This window comes from Hermetia illucens, chromosome 2 (assembly GCF_905115235.1).
Source record: "Hermetia illucens chromosome 2, iHerIll2.2.curated.20191125, whole genome shotgun sequence".
NCBI classification, from domain to species: domain Eukaryota; kingdom Metazoa; phylum Arthropoda; class Insecta; order Diptera; family Stratiomyidae; genus Hermetia; species Hermetia illucens.
In genome coordinates, this window is record NC_051850.1 from 157,860,347 (window position 1) to 157,875,185 (window position 14,839).

At 40.1% G+C, this 14,839-nt stretch overlaps 1 protein-coding gene across 1 annotated transcript; it reads right to left on the reverse strand.

The window, feature by feature from the left end:
- Positions 1-8,542: 8,542 nt before the first annotated feature.
- On the reverse strand, positions 8,543-14,691 carry LOC119649454 (1,5-anhydro-D-fructose reductase). The gene is made up of 6 exons (XM_038051608.1): positions 14,499-14,691; positions 14,176-14,343; positions 10,568-10,740; positions 10,357-10,501; positions 10,106-10,303; positions 8,543-8,763 (listed from the first exon to the last, which is right to left on the reverse strand). Exons 1-6 carry the CDS (start codon positions 14,574-14,576, stop codon positions 8,572-8,574), a joined length of 954 nt encoding a protein of 317 aa, XP_037907536.1. The 5' UTR covers positions 14,577-14,691; the 3' UTR covers positions 8,543-8,571.
- Between the last annotated feature and the right edge of the window lie 148 nt (positions 14,692-14,839).

Genomic DNA, 14,839 nt, shown 5'->3' on the forward strand with positions numbered 1-14,839 from the left:
TTATTATCCGAGCGATTCATTGTGAAGAACTTTACGATAAACTGGACACACGCATACAGGATATTGAGTACTTTGTTCGAATCACGTCGAATAGATGGCAAGAATATTTTGAGCAGCTCAATTGCTCTACCTCGATCCGAAAAGTAAAATTCGAAATGTGGCGAGTGTAACAAAACCGCTTCCTGCCTTTGATGGTGTTCATCCAGGAAGCGCCCTCTTACCACTCCTTTTTGTTTTTATTATGGACACTGTCACATGGGACATCCAAATCCAAATCCAAATGTCACTAAGAATGCATACCTTCGGCTTATATTCAATTTTTATGAATGGAAGTGACGGGACTAATGCAAGTGACATTAATAATTAGCACTTGCAACGCAAATAGTGCCTTCCCAAGTTCTCAAAACGAATTCATTCAAATTAATTACATTCAAAAGTAACAGCCGAAAACGAAAAGCGCCGCCATATTGTAAATGACGTGTACTGTCAACAAATGTATTATCGTTAGCGTTATCCAGACAGTTTTTTTTTATAAAAAAGGGATCGAATTTGAATGCAACCTAGTTTATAGCAGTTAAACAAACCCGAAATTTACGAATTGGCAGTCGTAATATAGAAGGGGCAAAGATTGCTTGCTGACTACTCAAGCAAACATCTTTTTAAATTTAATATTGCCATTACCATTCACCACCACGGTTCCGAAATAACTTAACTGTCTTCCTTCCAATTCGTTTTTCCTCTTAACGACTTTAGTGTTATTTTCTCTCAGTCCGGAAGATATATTATAACGAAATGAAAACCATCTTTTTAATTTTTAAAACGGTCTTTTAGAAAATCATGGACTCGAATATTGGTCCATGATTTTCCAAGACATTCTTTATGGATTCCCTGGAAAGTGACCATTCAGAAAATTGCTCCTTCGCACGAGAAATTGCGGACTGAAAGGCATACATAGAGAAAATGGAAGAAAACTAAACAGGACAGCGGTTGTATAGTTCCCTTTTTTTCAAAGTGCATCCTTTGCTCAATTTAATAGAAGCTCAGCAATAAAATTGCATAGGGTGAGATGCCCCTTGGTCATGTAATCTTGCTTAAGATTCATCTCCTTTCGCTGTTATTTATTAGCAGCACATATTATACTCGTAGCGCGGTATATTGAATCCGGAAGGACTACTTTTGTACTATTATATAAGAAAAATGGTTTCAGCTGTGGGAGAAGAAGTGCTGTTTAAAATGGTGTCGTTTAACAGATGATGGATCTGGTAATATTGCTGGAAAAGATGATTGCTCTATCCACGTAAAAGAAAATTGGAAAGAAATTTATTTTGAAGGGTGAAAATTATAAGATAAAGTTTCAATCGAAAATATTACTTTGGAAATTATATTCTTTTTAGAAATCAGCAAAATTATTTCTGAGTCCCTGAAGATTAAACCATTCTTATAGAATTAATTAGAATAGCCGGTCAGGGGGATATGATCTCCTTTCACCTATAATATTCGGAACAGGCTATTAGTCTCCCTTAATTTCATTTTAGTATATACGAGCGTTACTGAGTACCATCTATAAGATATTCTCCGCTATCTTGCTAGACCGGATAGCCCCATACGCCCAGAACATCATTGGCCCATACCAAAGAGGCTTCACTCCAGGCAAATCAGCAATAGATCAGATTTTCTCTCTGCGGCAAGCGATGGAAAAACTGTTGGAATATGGCCATCAGTTGCACCATCTCTTCATCGACTTTAAAGCCGCCTATGATAGCACAGCCAGGGTAAAACTGTACACGGCCATGAGAGAATTCGGTATCCCGACTAAATTAATAAGACTGACTAGGCTGACCCTGACCAATGTGCGAGACCAGATAAAAGCAGCAGCATCACTCTCAAGACCATTCGACATCAACAACGGTCTACGACAAGGGGATGCTCTATCATGCGTCCTCTTTACCCTGGCCCTCGAGAAAGTAATCCGTGATGTTGAGGTAAAAGCCAGAGGTACCATCCTCTTTAAGTCCACCCAACTACTGGACTATGCTGACGATATCGACATCATGGGAAGAACCACCCGAGACTTGCAAACTGCCTTCATCCAGATCGAGCAGGCGGCGCGAGATCTCGGGCGGCACATCAATGAAGGCAAAACAAAATATATAGTGGCAACGTCAGCACCGAAAACGAACCAATCAACAACATCAAACCGCACTGGTCAAATGGGAAGAATAAGGATAGGAGAATACAACTTTGAGACCGTTGATAATTTCTCCTATCTAGGGTTGAAAATCACAACCGATAACAACTACGATGAGGAAATCCGCACACGGTTGTTGGCAGCCAACAGAGCCTATTTCAGCTTCCAAAACCTATTCCGCTCGAAACGTCTCACCATAGGGTCAAAGCTCTTACTGTACAAGACTATGATTCTGCCAGTCTCATGCATTCCTCGGAAACTTCTTATCAAGAAAAATTGCGAACTCTTGGCCGCGTTCGAGAGAAGAATCCTCGGAAGAATTTTTGGCCCCCTACATGAGGATGGACAATTCCGTAGCCTACATAACGACGAAATCTATGAGCGATACCATGACCGTCAGATTGTGGATGAAATCCGGCTCAATAGTTTACGGTGGACGGGTCACTTAATCCGTATGGATGAGGATGATCCAGCCCGGAAAGTCTATAAGGGCAATATCTATGATAGAAAAAGAAGACGAGGCAGACCCTGCCTAAGATGGAGCGATGGCGTAGGCCAGGACGCCAGACAGCTTTTAGGGATATCGAATTGGTGGACCTCGGGGCAAAACCGATACCCGTTGTTGCGCCGTTGATGATGATGATGATGATATACGAGCGCAAGCATAAAATTAATTCACAACCAATTTCCAGCAGAATGAAAACAATCACGTCTGAGTTGCTCGTCTCACTCGTAATTGTTGAACTTTTTCAATTATTTCCCACCTTAAACATTTCAAGACTATAAAAGATATTCCTCGCCAAACAGACAACATTATCCTTTTAAATTTGTGCTAATGAATTCCAAAGAGTGAGACGAAAAACAAAAACAATTTGAGGACGAGTATTCTTCCATGCCCCAGGAAAATAGTCGTAATTTTTGGTGGTTTTCTCCAGATGTATCTTTTTTGGTTAGAATTTTCCTGTATTTCAACGTGCTTGGAGTGTTGCAATACCAAAAAGCGTTCGTAATTGTGCCGCACAAAACCTGCAAGGCATAAACTTTACGAATAACCAACCTCGCAAAGGATAGAGGCTGTATGTAGTCTCTTTCAGGAGTAATAGGAAGTAGCTAGTTTCCTTCCTCGCGAGCTATTGCAGTGTTCATGGAATGCACCTTGGTTCGATAGAAATGCTACATGAATTTACGTTGTGTGTTTCAAGAATGCTTTCAAAGGTTGATTGTTAATTTCGCCATGTACCGAGTAGGCTTGCGGTTATTTAACTCTTTTGTCATTCAAATTGATAGATTTGGAACCAGCGGAAATTCTTCTAAAATGAGCGTGAAGCGAAAAGTTCTGGAGGACAAACGAGTTTAAACATTTTTGAGTATCTCAATTTTATATCGGCCATTTTTGGCTAAAAAATTGTAGGTTTGTTTATATGTTATGCATTATTCGTATGAGCAAGGATACTTTTTTTCACTGATTCTGTACTGCAAATGCTGGGGATATAAATATCCTTGTAAAACAAGAACATATTTTACCAGTGTCGGGAAAGCCCCATGATTTAGCCTTTTCCCCAGCGTTATCCTAGGACTGTGCACAGTGGTATGTCGGCAATGCATGCCTCTTTTCGGTCTAGTTTGTAGGATGTTACTTTGATGGAGGAAAACTATGTAAGTGCATGTTACATGTGTAGAGCATTATATTATAAACTAGAAAATTCCCTGAATTTATGTTATCATTATTATAAACCCTACAGTAGGTGCAGTGCTTTCAACAAGACAGTTCAGAAATGTGTTGAAATAAATTTGTTCTTTTAACGAGTAGACATACATATATATGTATTCCTGTTATGCCCACCTACCATGTAGCTCGTGACAATGATAACATACATATATTTCAAAATAATGAGAAATGGGAAACACACACTTGTTGATAGTGGATGGAATGAACTACTCTGCATTAGATACATTCCAATAATAGGAAATAACAGACTATTTAAAGTTTCTTAATAATTATTGGAATATTTCTTTTGGAAGATAAAGCAAAAGCAGTATGTCTCCGATTCTTTCAATATTTTAGTTACGGTAATGATAGATGATGAACACTCGGAATGGAAGTCCGACGGGATTCCCACAAGACCTTTGGCCAAAATTTGGCTACCGGGCGTCAATGTTCAGAGAACTAAGTTCATTCAATGTCTTCTTATTTTCTCGGGAGATTAGACAGTCGTCAAGAAGAGAAGCTCCGAGTAAATAATGTAACTTCCCTCATTTGCATTGGAGGGGAGTACCTATGATCTTTGGGAAAAGGCGAATTATACCAGTAAACCAAGGTTCGTCATTAGGCATGCTAAAGTCAAGATATTCTGACTATAAAACTCCGCCGATGACGTGATTGACTTTTTGGAAGAGATGTCGATAAGGGAAGACGTTCCGACGAGAAGGTTAGCCCTTCCTGCAGAAACAACAGCTCAAGCATTCAAAGGTTTCATTTTAAATTTAATTTATGCATTCATCGGTATAACACAGGTAGGAAGGACATGCATTCTAGCGAGGGAGCACTTAAAGTTTATTTCCGTAATTTGATCGTTTCACTGTTGACGACCAAACCCCGATGCTATCAAGCTAGAATCCGATTCTTGGAAAGTCTGGTGACTTGTCCTCTACCTGCAGAAGGAGGGCCAACTTTCTAGTTGTTCAGTGCAAGGGGTACGTTACGGTCGAGTTTCAAATATAATGAACGAGGTGAATCTCTTTTAAATCTAATTATTATTGGTAATTTTCCATTCTGTTGAACCGGCTGGGGTTCTGCCTTTCATTTATTAAGGTTTTGTGTATAACAAAACCTTATTAAAATCAGTTTACTGTCTGTCTGTCTGTCACACGTATTTTTCTCGGAAACGGTTGTAACAATTCGGAACGGTGGGAACTGTGAACGCCTACGCATACAGTGAATTATAATACATAGTTCTAGGTCGAAATTAAAGGGGGTCTCCATATATGTACAAGGGGGTGCAAACTTTTTTTTTATCAGATATGGTCATGCGGGGTATCAAATAAAAGGTCTCGATTAGTATTTTTCAAAGCCTAGCATCTCCAAATTTTGTAACTGTTTGGAAGTTTGGTGGAAATCGCACTATTATTAACAAAGTTATAATAGCCAAAGTGGTCGCTTCTGTGCAAATTTGGCTTTGAATGTCAGTATCAGTAGGTATTTTCACATAATATGTGTATATATTACGTGCTAGGTTCTAATGGGGCAAATGTCCATTCAAATATATTTATATAAGAAATACACAAAACCTTTCATGCCTGAAACTTCTGCTTCCCGGTATAAGTTTAGACTGATGTAATCGTGGTCAGAGGGTAGTATAGGTCCCAGAGCGAAACGTGGATTGGTACTCACGATGGAGCTTAAAACCCTGGAACTGTCTGCTGAATCAATACCAACTACCCTATCTCTACCTCCGCGTGGTAAGCGCTGGGAGTTCTTTCTTAATGGAAAGCTGTAGACGGAGAACGATGAAGGCGAGTCTCCCGCGCCTAAAAGCGGGACGAATTGTACCAACTAGTATTCCAGGTTGCAAGTTGAGTAGGACTGAAAACTTGACACGCGAACAACTTGATACGAAGCCATAAAAGGAGCCTTGGACTAGATGACACACAACGATGAACTCGGTAACGAAAACGGACGAACGCTGCCCAGCAACTAGCCGATACCCTGTTCCAATATAAGGCTGATGTAACTGTGTTACAAGAGATGCGTTTGGCAGGCTCCGTTTTCAAGAAGAAGAGCCACTACACCATATATTACAGTGGTCATCCAGTAAACCATGCGTCCGGGGTAGTACAGGAGTAGAGTTTCTTAGTCAGCCAAAAATGAAACCTGCTGTTAGCGGTTTTGAAAATATAAGCGAAAGGTTATACACTCTGCGCTTGCGAGGCAAATTTAGAAATATAAATCTCATTAACGTTCACGGCCTCACAGAGGAGACAGCAGAGTCGGAGAAGGATATCTTCTACGAGGTAGTAGAACGAACCCTCAAAGCCTGCCCGAGATAGGATATCAAAATCATACTTGGAGATTTTAACAATCAAGTAGGAACGGAACTCATATTCAAGTCATTCGTTGGCTTCCATAGCTTACATAAAGATACTAATGCAATTAGCTGTGCCGCATGAAATGTTTGTTGGAAGTACCTGGTTTGCGTGAAAAGCTGTTCACAAACATACGTCGGCCTCTCCAGATGGAACTACTTTCAACCAAATTGAGCACGTGTTGATTGTACGCCGTCACCTTTCAGCCTTGATGAATGTCCAAACCAAGAAGAATATACACAGGGGGTGCAACTTGTCAAAAAAAAACGGAAGAAAAAATGCGTTCTGCGCAAATGCCTAGGCAATTTCACCTTCTGTGTATAGTTTTCTTGGTCCAAACATATTGAGGGGACAATATAGGCTCGAATCAATATCTCGTTGATATGGTGCGTCGGGCTCGAATAACAACACCACCCAAAATCCCCTCCCACAATCAGGCGAGAGTTAACACTGAAGTCATCTACAAGACAACCTTCTGCAACATCTATAAGGGGAAATGGGTCCCGCAACAACCGCAGTCAAAGATGAAAAATCGACAAATGATCTTCACAACCACCTGAAGAACGTTATCGTTGATACGGCCGCAAACCTACTTGGTCCCAGTCGCAAAAAAAGTCGGAACGACTGGTTCGACGATGAGTGTAAGCTAGCAATGGAACGAAAGAATGCTGCTACTGAGTAATGTTACGTAAAGGAAAGCTTGAGGAGGGGAAGATGAGTTTGAGTAACTCAATTCCTCCTCGGAGACTTGGGTTCTTTTCAAGAAAAATTGCGAACTCTTGGCCGCGTTCGAGAGAAGAATCCTCCGATGAATTTTCGGCGCACTACAAAAGGATGGATGATTCCGTAGCCTAAATAACGACGAAATCTATGAGCAATACCATGACCGTCTGGTTGTGGATAAAATCCGTATGGATGAGGATGATCCAGCCGGGAAAGTTTAAAAGTGCAATATCTATGGTAGAACATGAAGACGAGGCAGACCCTGGGTAAGATGGAGCGATGGCGTAGGCTAGGACACCAGACAGCTGGTGGAGATATCGAATTGGTGAACCTCGGCGCAAAATCGGGATGTTGGGAGTTCCTAATTAAGGCAGGCCTAGACGGGTTACCGGTTGTTGCACTGTTGATGATAATGATGACAGATGCAATCGCTTGGAGGATTTCCTATACGCTACTCTTATAACACGTGGCATGAATTACATAACGGAGGTTTCAAAGCTTTTCAGGAGTTCTAGAAGTATCGACAAGACCAGATTTAACCAGATCTTTACATCAAAATTAGGTCTAGGTTCCCTAATGGGAGGAAGTTGGGCGGGGGACACGAAGAACAATACAATTCAAAAGGAAAGCTTAAGGAGGAGAAGATGTTGGCGCCGATGGACTTTCGAGATGCATCCCGGTCGCTATCACAGCAGAAAGTGGAGTATCCATCGGGGAACTTGGAGTTTAATATGGCATCGTCCGGCTAGCTTTCAGAGATATAGATGCCATGGTGTTGCTTCTTCACGAACATTGAAATGCTTGCGCTATCACAGTATTGTGACGGCAAAACTAAGCCGGGGTGTTGGATTTTAGCTCTTTACTTTCTAGAGTTGAACTACAACAATTTAGGGTGCGTTCTTCGAAGAATCTGTAGAAGCAGCGTTTTCATCCGTAGTTTGGTGGGCAGGGCAGTAATAAATGGTGTTGTCGATGGTGATGAGAATTTACCGGCATCCGATGAGAATATAACAGAAACGCGTCCTTGAGTTATCGCCAGAAGATTGCAGACAGAAAATTCTTCTCTCGGCGCATTGCTTGAATTTGTATGGTGAAAGAAAAGTATCGCACATGTACGACGTTCTTCAATACAGGAAAAAATCATCTAGACGCTATTGACCAATACATCAAAAACATGCACACAACCCAGTTTACAGAGTATTTCTAACTACTCTGTGCCGCCTGAAAACTCGATTTGTTTTTTCTGTATATAGTCCCCTTGGGTTACCGTCATAAGGTGGAAGAAGACGTGATAACAGTTTAATAAATGATGCATAAACAAGTACAAGGCACGCATTGCAGCAAATCGATGTTACGCTTGTTGCCTTCGTTACATAGCCCCTTTATCCCCAAAACCTCCGATATGTCAAGGGGACATATGGTAAGGACTCCTTCGTGAATGAAATGAAAAAAAAATAAATTATGTCACATATGTACATATATATATATATAAACACATTTTTATTTCAATAAAAAAATAGCAATATTGAATTCGAAATATGCATTCGAGCAAGACCATCGCAAAGAAGATTTTGTTTTTAATATTCTGCCTTGAAAGGGTAATACTTGTGATCCTGCATCAGCGGGAATTGATATAATCTGTTCCCCGTATTTAGGCTGTCTATAAGTTCGATTTCGTCATTGTTCAACTTGAAATCAAAAAGCTTAATATTTTCTTCTATCCTTTCCGGGTTGGTGGATTTGGGTATTGGAATCGTGTTTATGTCAATCTAAAATACAAATTAATATATGAAATTATTACAAAATAGTTATTATATGTATATATAATTAACAGCTGCTCAAGGTTGAAGGGTCATATAAATTGAATATGGCGCAATAATACAATTTTTATTTTTGGAAAGTGTAGCACCAAAACAAATTCATGGACGATTGTCAAAAGTTTATTTATGTACCTTTATTTAGAACAGTGGTAAAATGGGTTTCTGAGCGTAGTTGTATGAGTGTCAAAGGTTGATCTACATGAAGGACATCCAGAAAGTGCATTAACACCAGCAATCATAGTAAAAATGCAGGATATAGTTTTGTAAGGTTGTGAGAGATTATTTTGTTTGAAGCTTGAAGGAGTCCTAAGTCCGCATTCAATTGATGTCGGACCGGACCAATTGGGGAGAAACTTTCTTTCTCTTCTACTTTGTGGTCCACGTACCCCTCTTTTTTGAGCTAATTATCCAAATTTTCAAAAACAGTGACTGAAGGTCTTTCCAAACGCTGCCTCTGCCCTGGGAACAGTGTTGTGAGTATTTAGCTCCAAAAACAGGGCCCCGTGGACCACAAATGTGGGAAGCTACCTCAATTAAAAAAAAACCTATTTCAGCTTCAGCTAGCTTAGGCGTTTTCTCCTATGGATCGCAACCATGACGTGTTTCTGGATTATTAAAACGAAGCGAACAACATCTGATAACCACTTCGGTGACGCTGTTCCCAGGGCAGAGGCAGAGACAGCGTCTGAGGATGGCTCTACCTTAGACGAAAATGTAGTCATCTATCAATTTTTTTTTGAACTTTGGGTGTTAGCCCAAAAAGAGGAGGTTCCCTTAATTCCAAGCAAATGTTATGTGTCGTCATCATTATGAATGAGACTTCGGTTTATTACCGCATTCAATTTAAGGCAAGCAATAACGTGCAAGCAATTGCACCAAAGAAGAATATAGAAATTCTGAAAAAATACATCCTGAACCAAATTTTACAATTTTTTTACTTTTGTAAAAATACCTCAAATTTTGGGCGTGCAAAACGGAATTAAGGCTACAACTTATCATTGAGGAACCTTTAGCCATCATCACCGCCAAGCTTGCCAAACAAAACTGGCCGTGGTTGGTTGTATAATTCGACGTCAATCACATGACAATTGGTAAGAATTTCGAGGAAAAAAAACTCAAATATCGTGGGAAGAAAGGACCTCCAACTACTACCAAAAATTATATGATTTCAGGAACCTTATCTTATTCAAAATAGGTCCTCAAACCTTCTTACATTCGCTCGTTTTTGGTACATTTTTTTGCATGCTACCCTACCGTAATGTAAAATGTATTGTCACACACGCCTACATACCAGATATCGCAGAATGACTTGAGCCGGTGTTTTCTTATGTTTGTTTGCAATTGAAAGGATTATGTCGTCAAATAGAAATGTTGGAATTTTTTCTTTAGCAATAGGTCGTCCCAAAGGTGCATAGGCAGTCACAGTTATTCCGTGATCTCTGCAGTATTTGATTAATTTCTTTTGGTTTATTCCAGGATTGCATTCTACCTGAAAAAAGATTGACGAACAATTTTTAAAAAAATCTATAATGAAGTCTATACCTGATTTGTTACTGGTCGTATTTTGCAAAACTGTATAATCCTTTCGAGCTGTTCCTTATTGAAATTCGAAACGCCAATACTTTTGGTTAAACCCTTTTTGACGAGTTTCTCCATGGCTTTGTATGTGTCTAAATAGTCCACATCGCTAGATTGTATTTGATAACCATAGTAAAGTTGGAAGTTGCAACAAGAGCTTATCCAATCAACTTACTTTAGCATGAGTTTCTCATCACTGTACGTGGGTCGTAAGTTGTTATCGTCTACATAAATATATCCAACTGGATGATGCATAAGGTACAAATCTATGTAATCAAGTCCTAAATTTTCTAATGACTTACGGCATGCGTATTCAACCCTTTCTGGGTCATGGTAACTGTTCCAAAGCTGAAATGAAAAGAGATGGGCTCAGCGGCGTACAAATTAAAATTTTTAAAGAGGAGAAGGAAAGACTAATTCCTCCCGGGGTAGGAGTTTTCTCGGAGGACCGAAACAGAGTGTGTGTCTTTGGGGTGGTGGAGGGACATAGTCTCCGAACATTCAAACCGTAGTCAACCCGAAATTGATAGACCAGGAGCTTCCTCCAAACTACGATAGTTTTGTACTGATGAAGGGGGTAAGTTGCTCCCGAAATATATATCTACATTCAAAAATAAAAATTGTAGTTTGGAGGAAGGTACTGGTCTATCAATTTTAGGTTAGACTACAAATAGCAGATAATATCTAATCCGGTAGTCAACCATTGTACTCGACTTCCCCGTCTAACGAAATATTCCAGATACGAATATCTATATTGCATGATTTCCGCTAGTGCAACTGGAGCGCATCAGCACCAAAAATATGATATCTGGTGCGCTTATAGGCGAGCCATTCGCAAAGGAAATGTTCCGTAAGTCCCGCTTGCTCATTACAGGATGGACACGTATCATATTGGAGAATCCTTATTTTGAACATATGTAGAGCTAATAAAAGATAGTCCATCGAATGCAAACAGAAATTCTACAAGTCTTTTTGCTTTTCGACACCAAAAACTTTAAAGTATGTTTGTTAGGTTCTGACAGGAAACCTTTAGTGTATTTAACATCATCAGGACTTTGCCACCTACTTTTATGGGAACAACTTTTCCTAGTTTTTGATAGCACAATTAACTAGTGCTAGTACGAGCAACATTCCAATCGTTGGTTCCGGGTTGGATGTGGGGGAAATCGGACCCTCTTTTGCTAAGGCATCCGAGATTTCATGTCCTTTTCTATACCACGGTGACCAGGTATCTAGAGTAGTTTCACCGTACTCAATATAGCAATAGAGTTCAATTAAAAGATTAAAGGATTATTTAATGCTCTCAGTGCAGCCTGAGTATCGCTGCACCCAGGTTGCTGCCCTTAGGATCGCATACACTGCAGCTTGAAATAACATTGCATATTGTCTCACTGGAAAGACGTACTTCTCGTTTTTACCAGAGAATTTGATTTCTATTTCAGAAACCTGTTCTGCTTTTGGGCCATCGGTGTTACTTCTTTATGGTTTAACATAAGTACCTGCCTCGAAGACTTAATCCCACGGTCTTCTTAAGACGCGGCTTGATTTTGTGACCGCAATCAGAGCCCGGCTCAGTTTATTTATATTGGTGGATGCAAGTCCTACCTAAATCTCCAACGAACTTTGGAGTACTGCAGCCGCGTTGAAACGCAATACCACATTTGAGTTTTGGAGGTCTTGTAAGTAACCACAACCCTCATGAAACTCTTACTAGGGGGCCAATTGAGCTGAACGCACATGAGACAGAAATTTCCTGAAACATGTGAATTCAGGAGATATCCCGGTTCCCATGGTTCCAGTATAACCCTGGTAAGCTTTTTTGACCTACTGTTATTTCAGATGGTTCCCAGTGCAGACTCTAGTCTGATCGCCCTTTTAAGTCTTTGGAGCATTCACAAACCAAAGTGAATGCAACGTTTCCCGATGCCAGCACTGTAGAGGTTCCGGGGGTCCCTTAAAAAATGATCACTTTCGACCTCTCGCACTCCCCACCTTTTCACTAAATGTTAAAACTAAGACTGGCTTCGGAACGACTAACCGAGATTTTTTGCTTGTATGGGGACCTCCTCCCCCTTAAATTCGACATAGAATGATATAATTCACTGTATGCATGAGGGTTCACAGTTCCCACCTTTAAACCAAATTTGATGTCAATCACCATAACTGTTTCCGAGAAAAATACGTGTAACGGACAGACGGACGGTCTGTTCTGGGTTCTCTGCTATGCAGCTTAATGTATGGTGGCGTTTTACGGCCCCCAGTAGTTAAGCAAGCCTTTGTCGTCGGATTCGCAGATGATGTTGGAGTGGTCATAAGATCCAATTACCCCGACGAAGTAGAGATATATGCGAACGAAACTATACGGACGATCAAGTCCTGGCTTAAAGGCTACGGGCTGGAGCTTGCCGAATACAAGACGGAGTTGGTGCTCTTTACAAAGCGGCGGAAACAGAAGACTGTTGAAATTTGCATCGGGGCGCATGTTGGAGGGAAAATTGCTTCAACCTACATATGGGCTAAGAGTTCACCGAACATGTTGCGCCTATCGAAGAACATCTCATTAGGCAGCATGCGTGATTGCGGAGATGATCCCAGTGGATAGTGTAGCCGATTAAGCGCTCTCCGAACATGTTGCGCCTACCGAACAACATCTTATGAGGCGGCATGCGTGATTGCGGGCATGATCCCGGTAGATATTCTAACCGATGAGGCAAGTTGTCTGTACGAGAATCAGGAATCGAGTCTAAACAAGCAAAGTAAGCGTATGAGGTCATTGCCTTTATGACAAACAGCATGGAACCAGACGAAGAACGGCCGGTTGGCACACAGGCTTATCTCAAACATAAGTATGTGGATTATGCCAAACCACGGTGAAATTAGGTACGATCTGACTCAGTTCTTAACCGGACACGGTAGGCACAAGAAATATTTGGATCGCCTGATTGTTCTACATGTGAAGGGGCAGCCGAAGATGCAGAACAAGTTGTTTTCGCCTGGCCAATTGTCTCTATAACAAACTGTGATTTCCAGCACGGAATGGGTGTGAGTTTAGTTTCTTTCAAGACATAAGTAACTAGCCAGGCGCCGGGTTACCTCTTCCTTGGGAACAGCGTAACTGTAAGTGGTAGCCACGTGCTAGTGGCTCCTTTATTATCAACTCACAAGCATCACTCTTCGGAATTTCTTTGAATGAATTCCCTGCTTCGGGGCCTAAACACACTCAATTTCTTTCTATTAATAAGCGAATGAAAGGCAACATATGATATGTTCTTTTGGAAGAAACAATAATCAGTATTTTGAATCTTTCCAAAATTAATTATTAGGAATTTGTTTTGCAAATATTACTTTTATTAGTACAGTCCGAATCAGTTGCATAGGGATTGAGGTATCCGTCTTCCATTAGAATGACATAGCTTGCTATAAGAAAGAAACACTCCTGTTATTTTTTAGACAAAAGTTAAGCATATCCCAAGAATATAATAATTTTTATCGTGTTCTAAGTCAAACTTAGCTGGAAGCTGGGTTACATAGCTTAGGTGGCAAATACAGGGAAGGTCAGGTGCATTATCACGATCACATTCGGAAGATGCTATCTAGCAACAACTTTCCAGTTTCTTCCATCACATTTTGTTTTTAAACACCCTCACAACAGGTACGACTTTTTACAATTAATATACATAACTTTAACATCAATTTTAGTGCTGCACTAGAACTTACTCAAGAGTTATCTGTATACCGCTTTTCAAGCCCTCATTTTAAAAATAAGAGAAAGCCTTCACTTACTTTCGTCACAATGAAAAGATCCTCCCGCTTTACAACCCCCTGTTTTATCTTCTCTCTAATAACCTCGCCGATATCGGCTTCATTCCGATAATACAATGCGGTGTCTATATGACGATACCCAACATCAATAGCATGGCTTACAGCTTTCTGAACCTCATCGTCCTTTGCCTACAATAAAATAAAAGGCATTTTTACTATTTCAACTACATATCTTCAGATAGATGATTGTGTAACGAATTAAATCATTAAATTTGAATAAGAAACCTTTGATGAATTTACATTTCTGTATTTGAATAGTCCTGAACTGGAAGCTGAGTACTTACCAAGTATGTTCCTAGTCCCAAGACTGGCATCTCGGATCCATCGTTGAGTTTAACTTTTGGAACTACGGCTAGAACCATATTTCGTACTTATCAATTCAAATTGCGAATAAAACTAAAGCAATTAATTGAGCTTTTATCTTTGTTATTGTTCTAAAGAGATTTTTGGATATCATCCAATAGTTCTTGCGCGGTATTGATTATGTCAAATTGTACTAAAGTTTTATTTAAAATCACGGCCTTGTTATCTAAAACATGTGATTAAGAATGAAAGTGAAAGTACGGGTATATATTGAGAAATACAGTGAATTTATGTGCTGAAACGTGGTGCACTCGTAGATGAA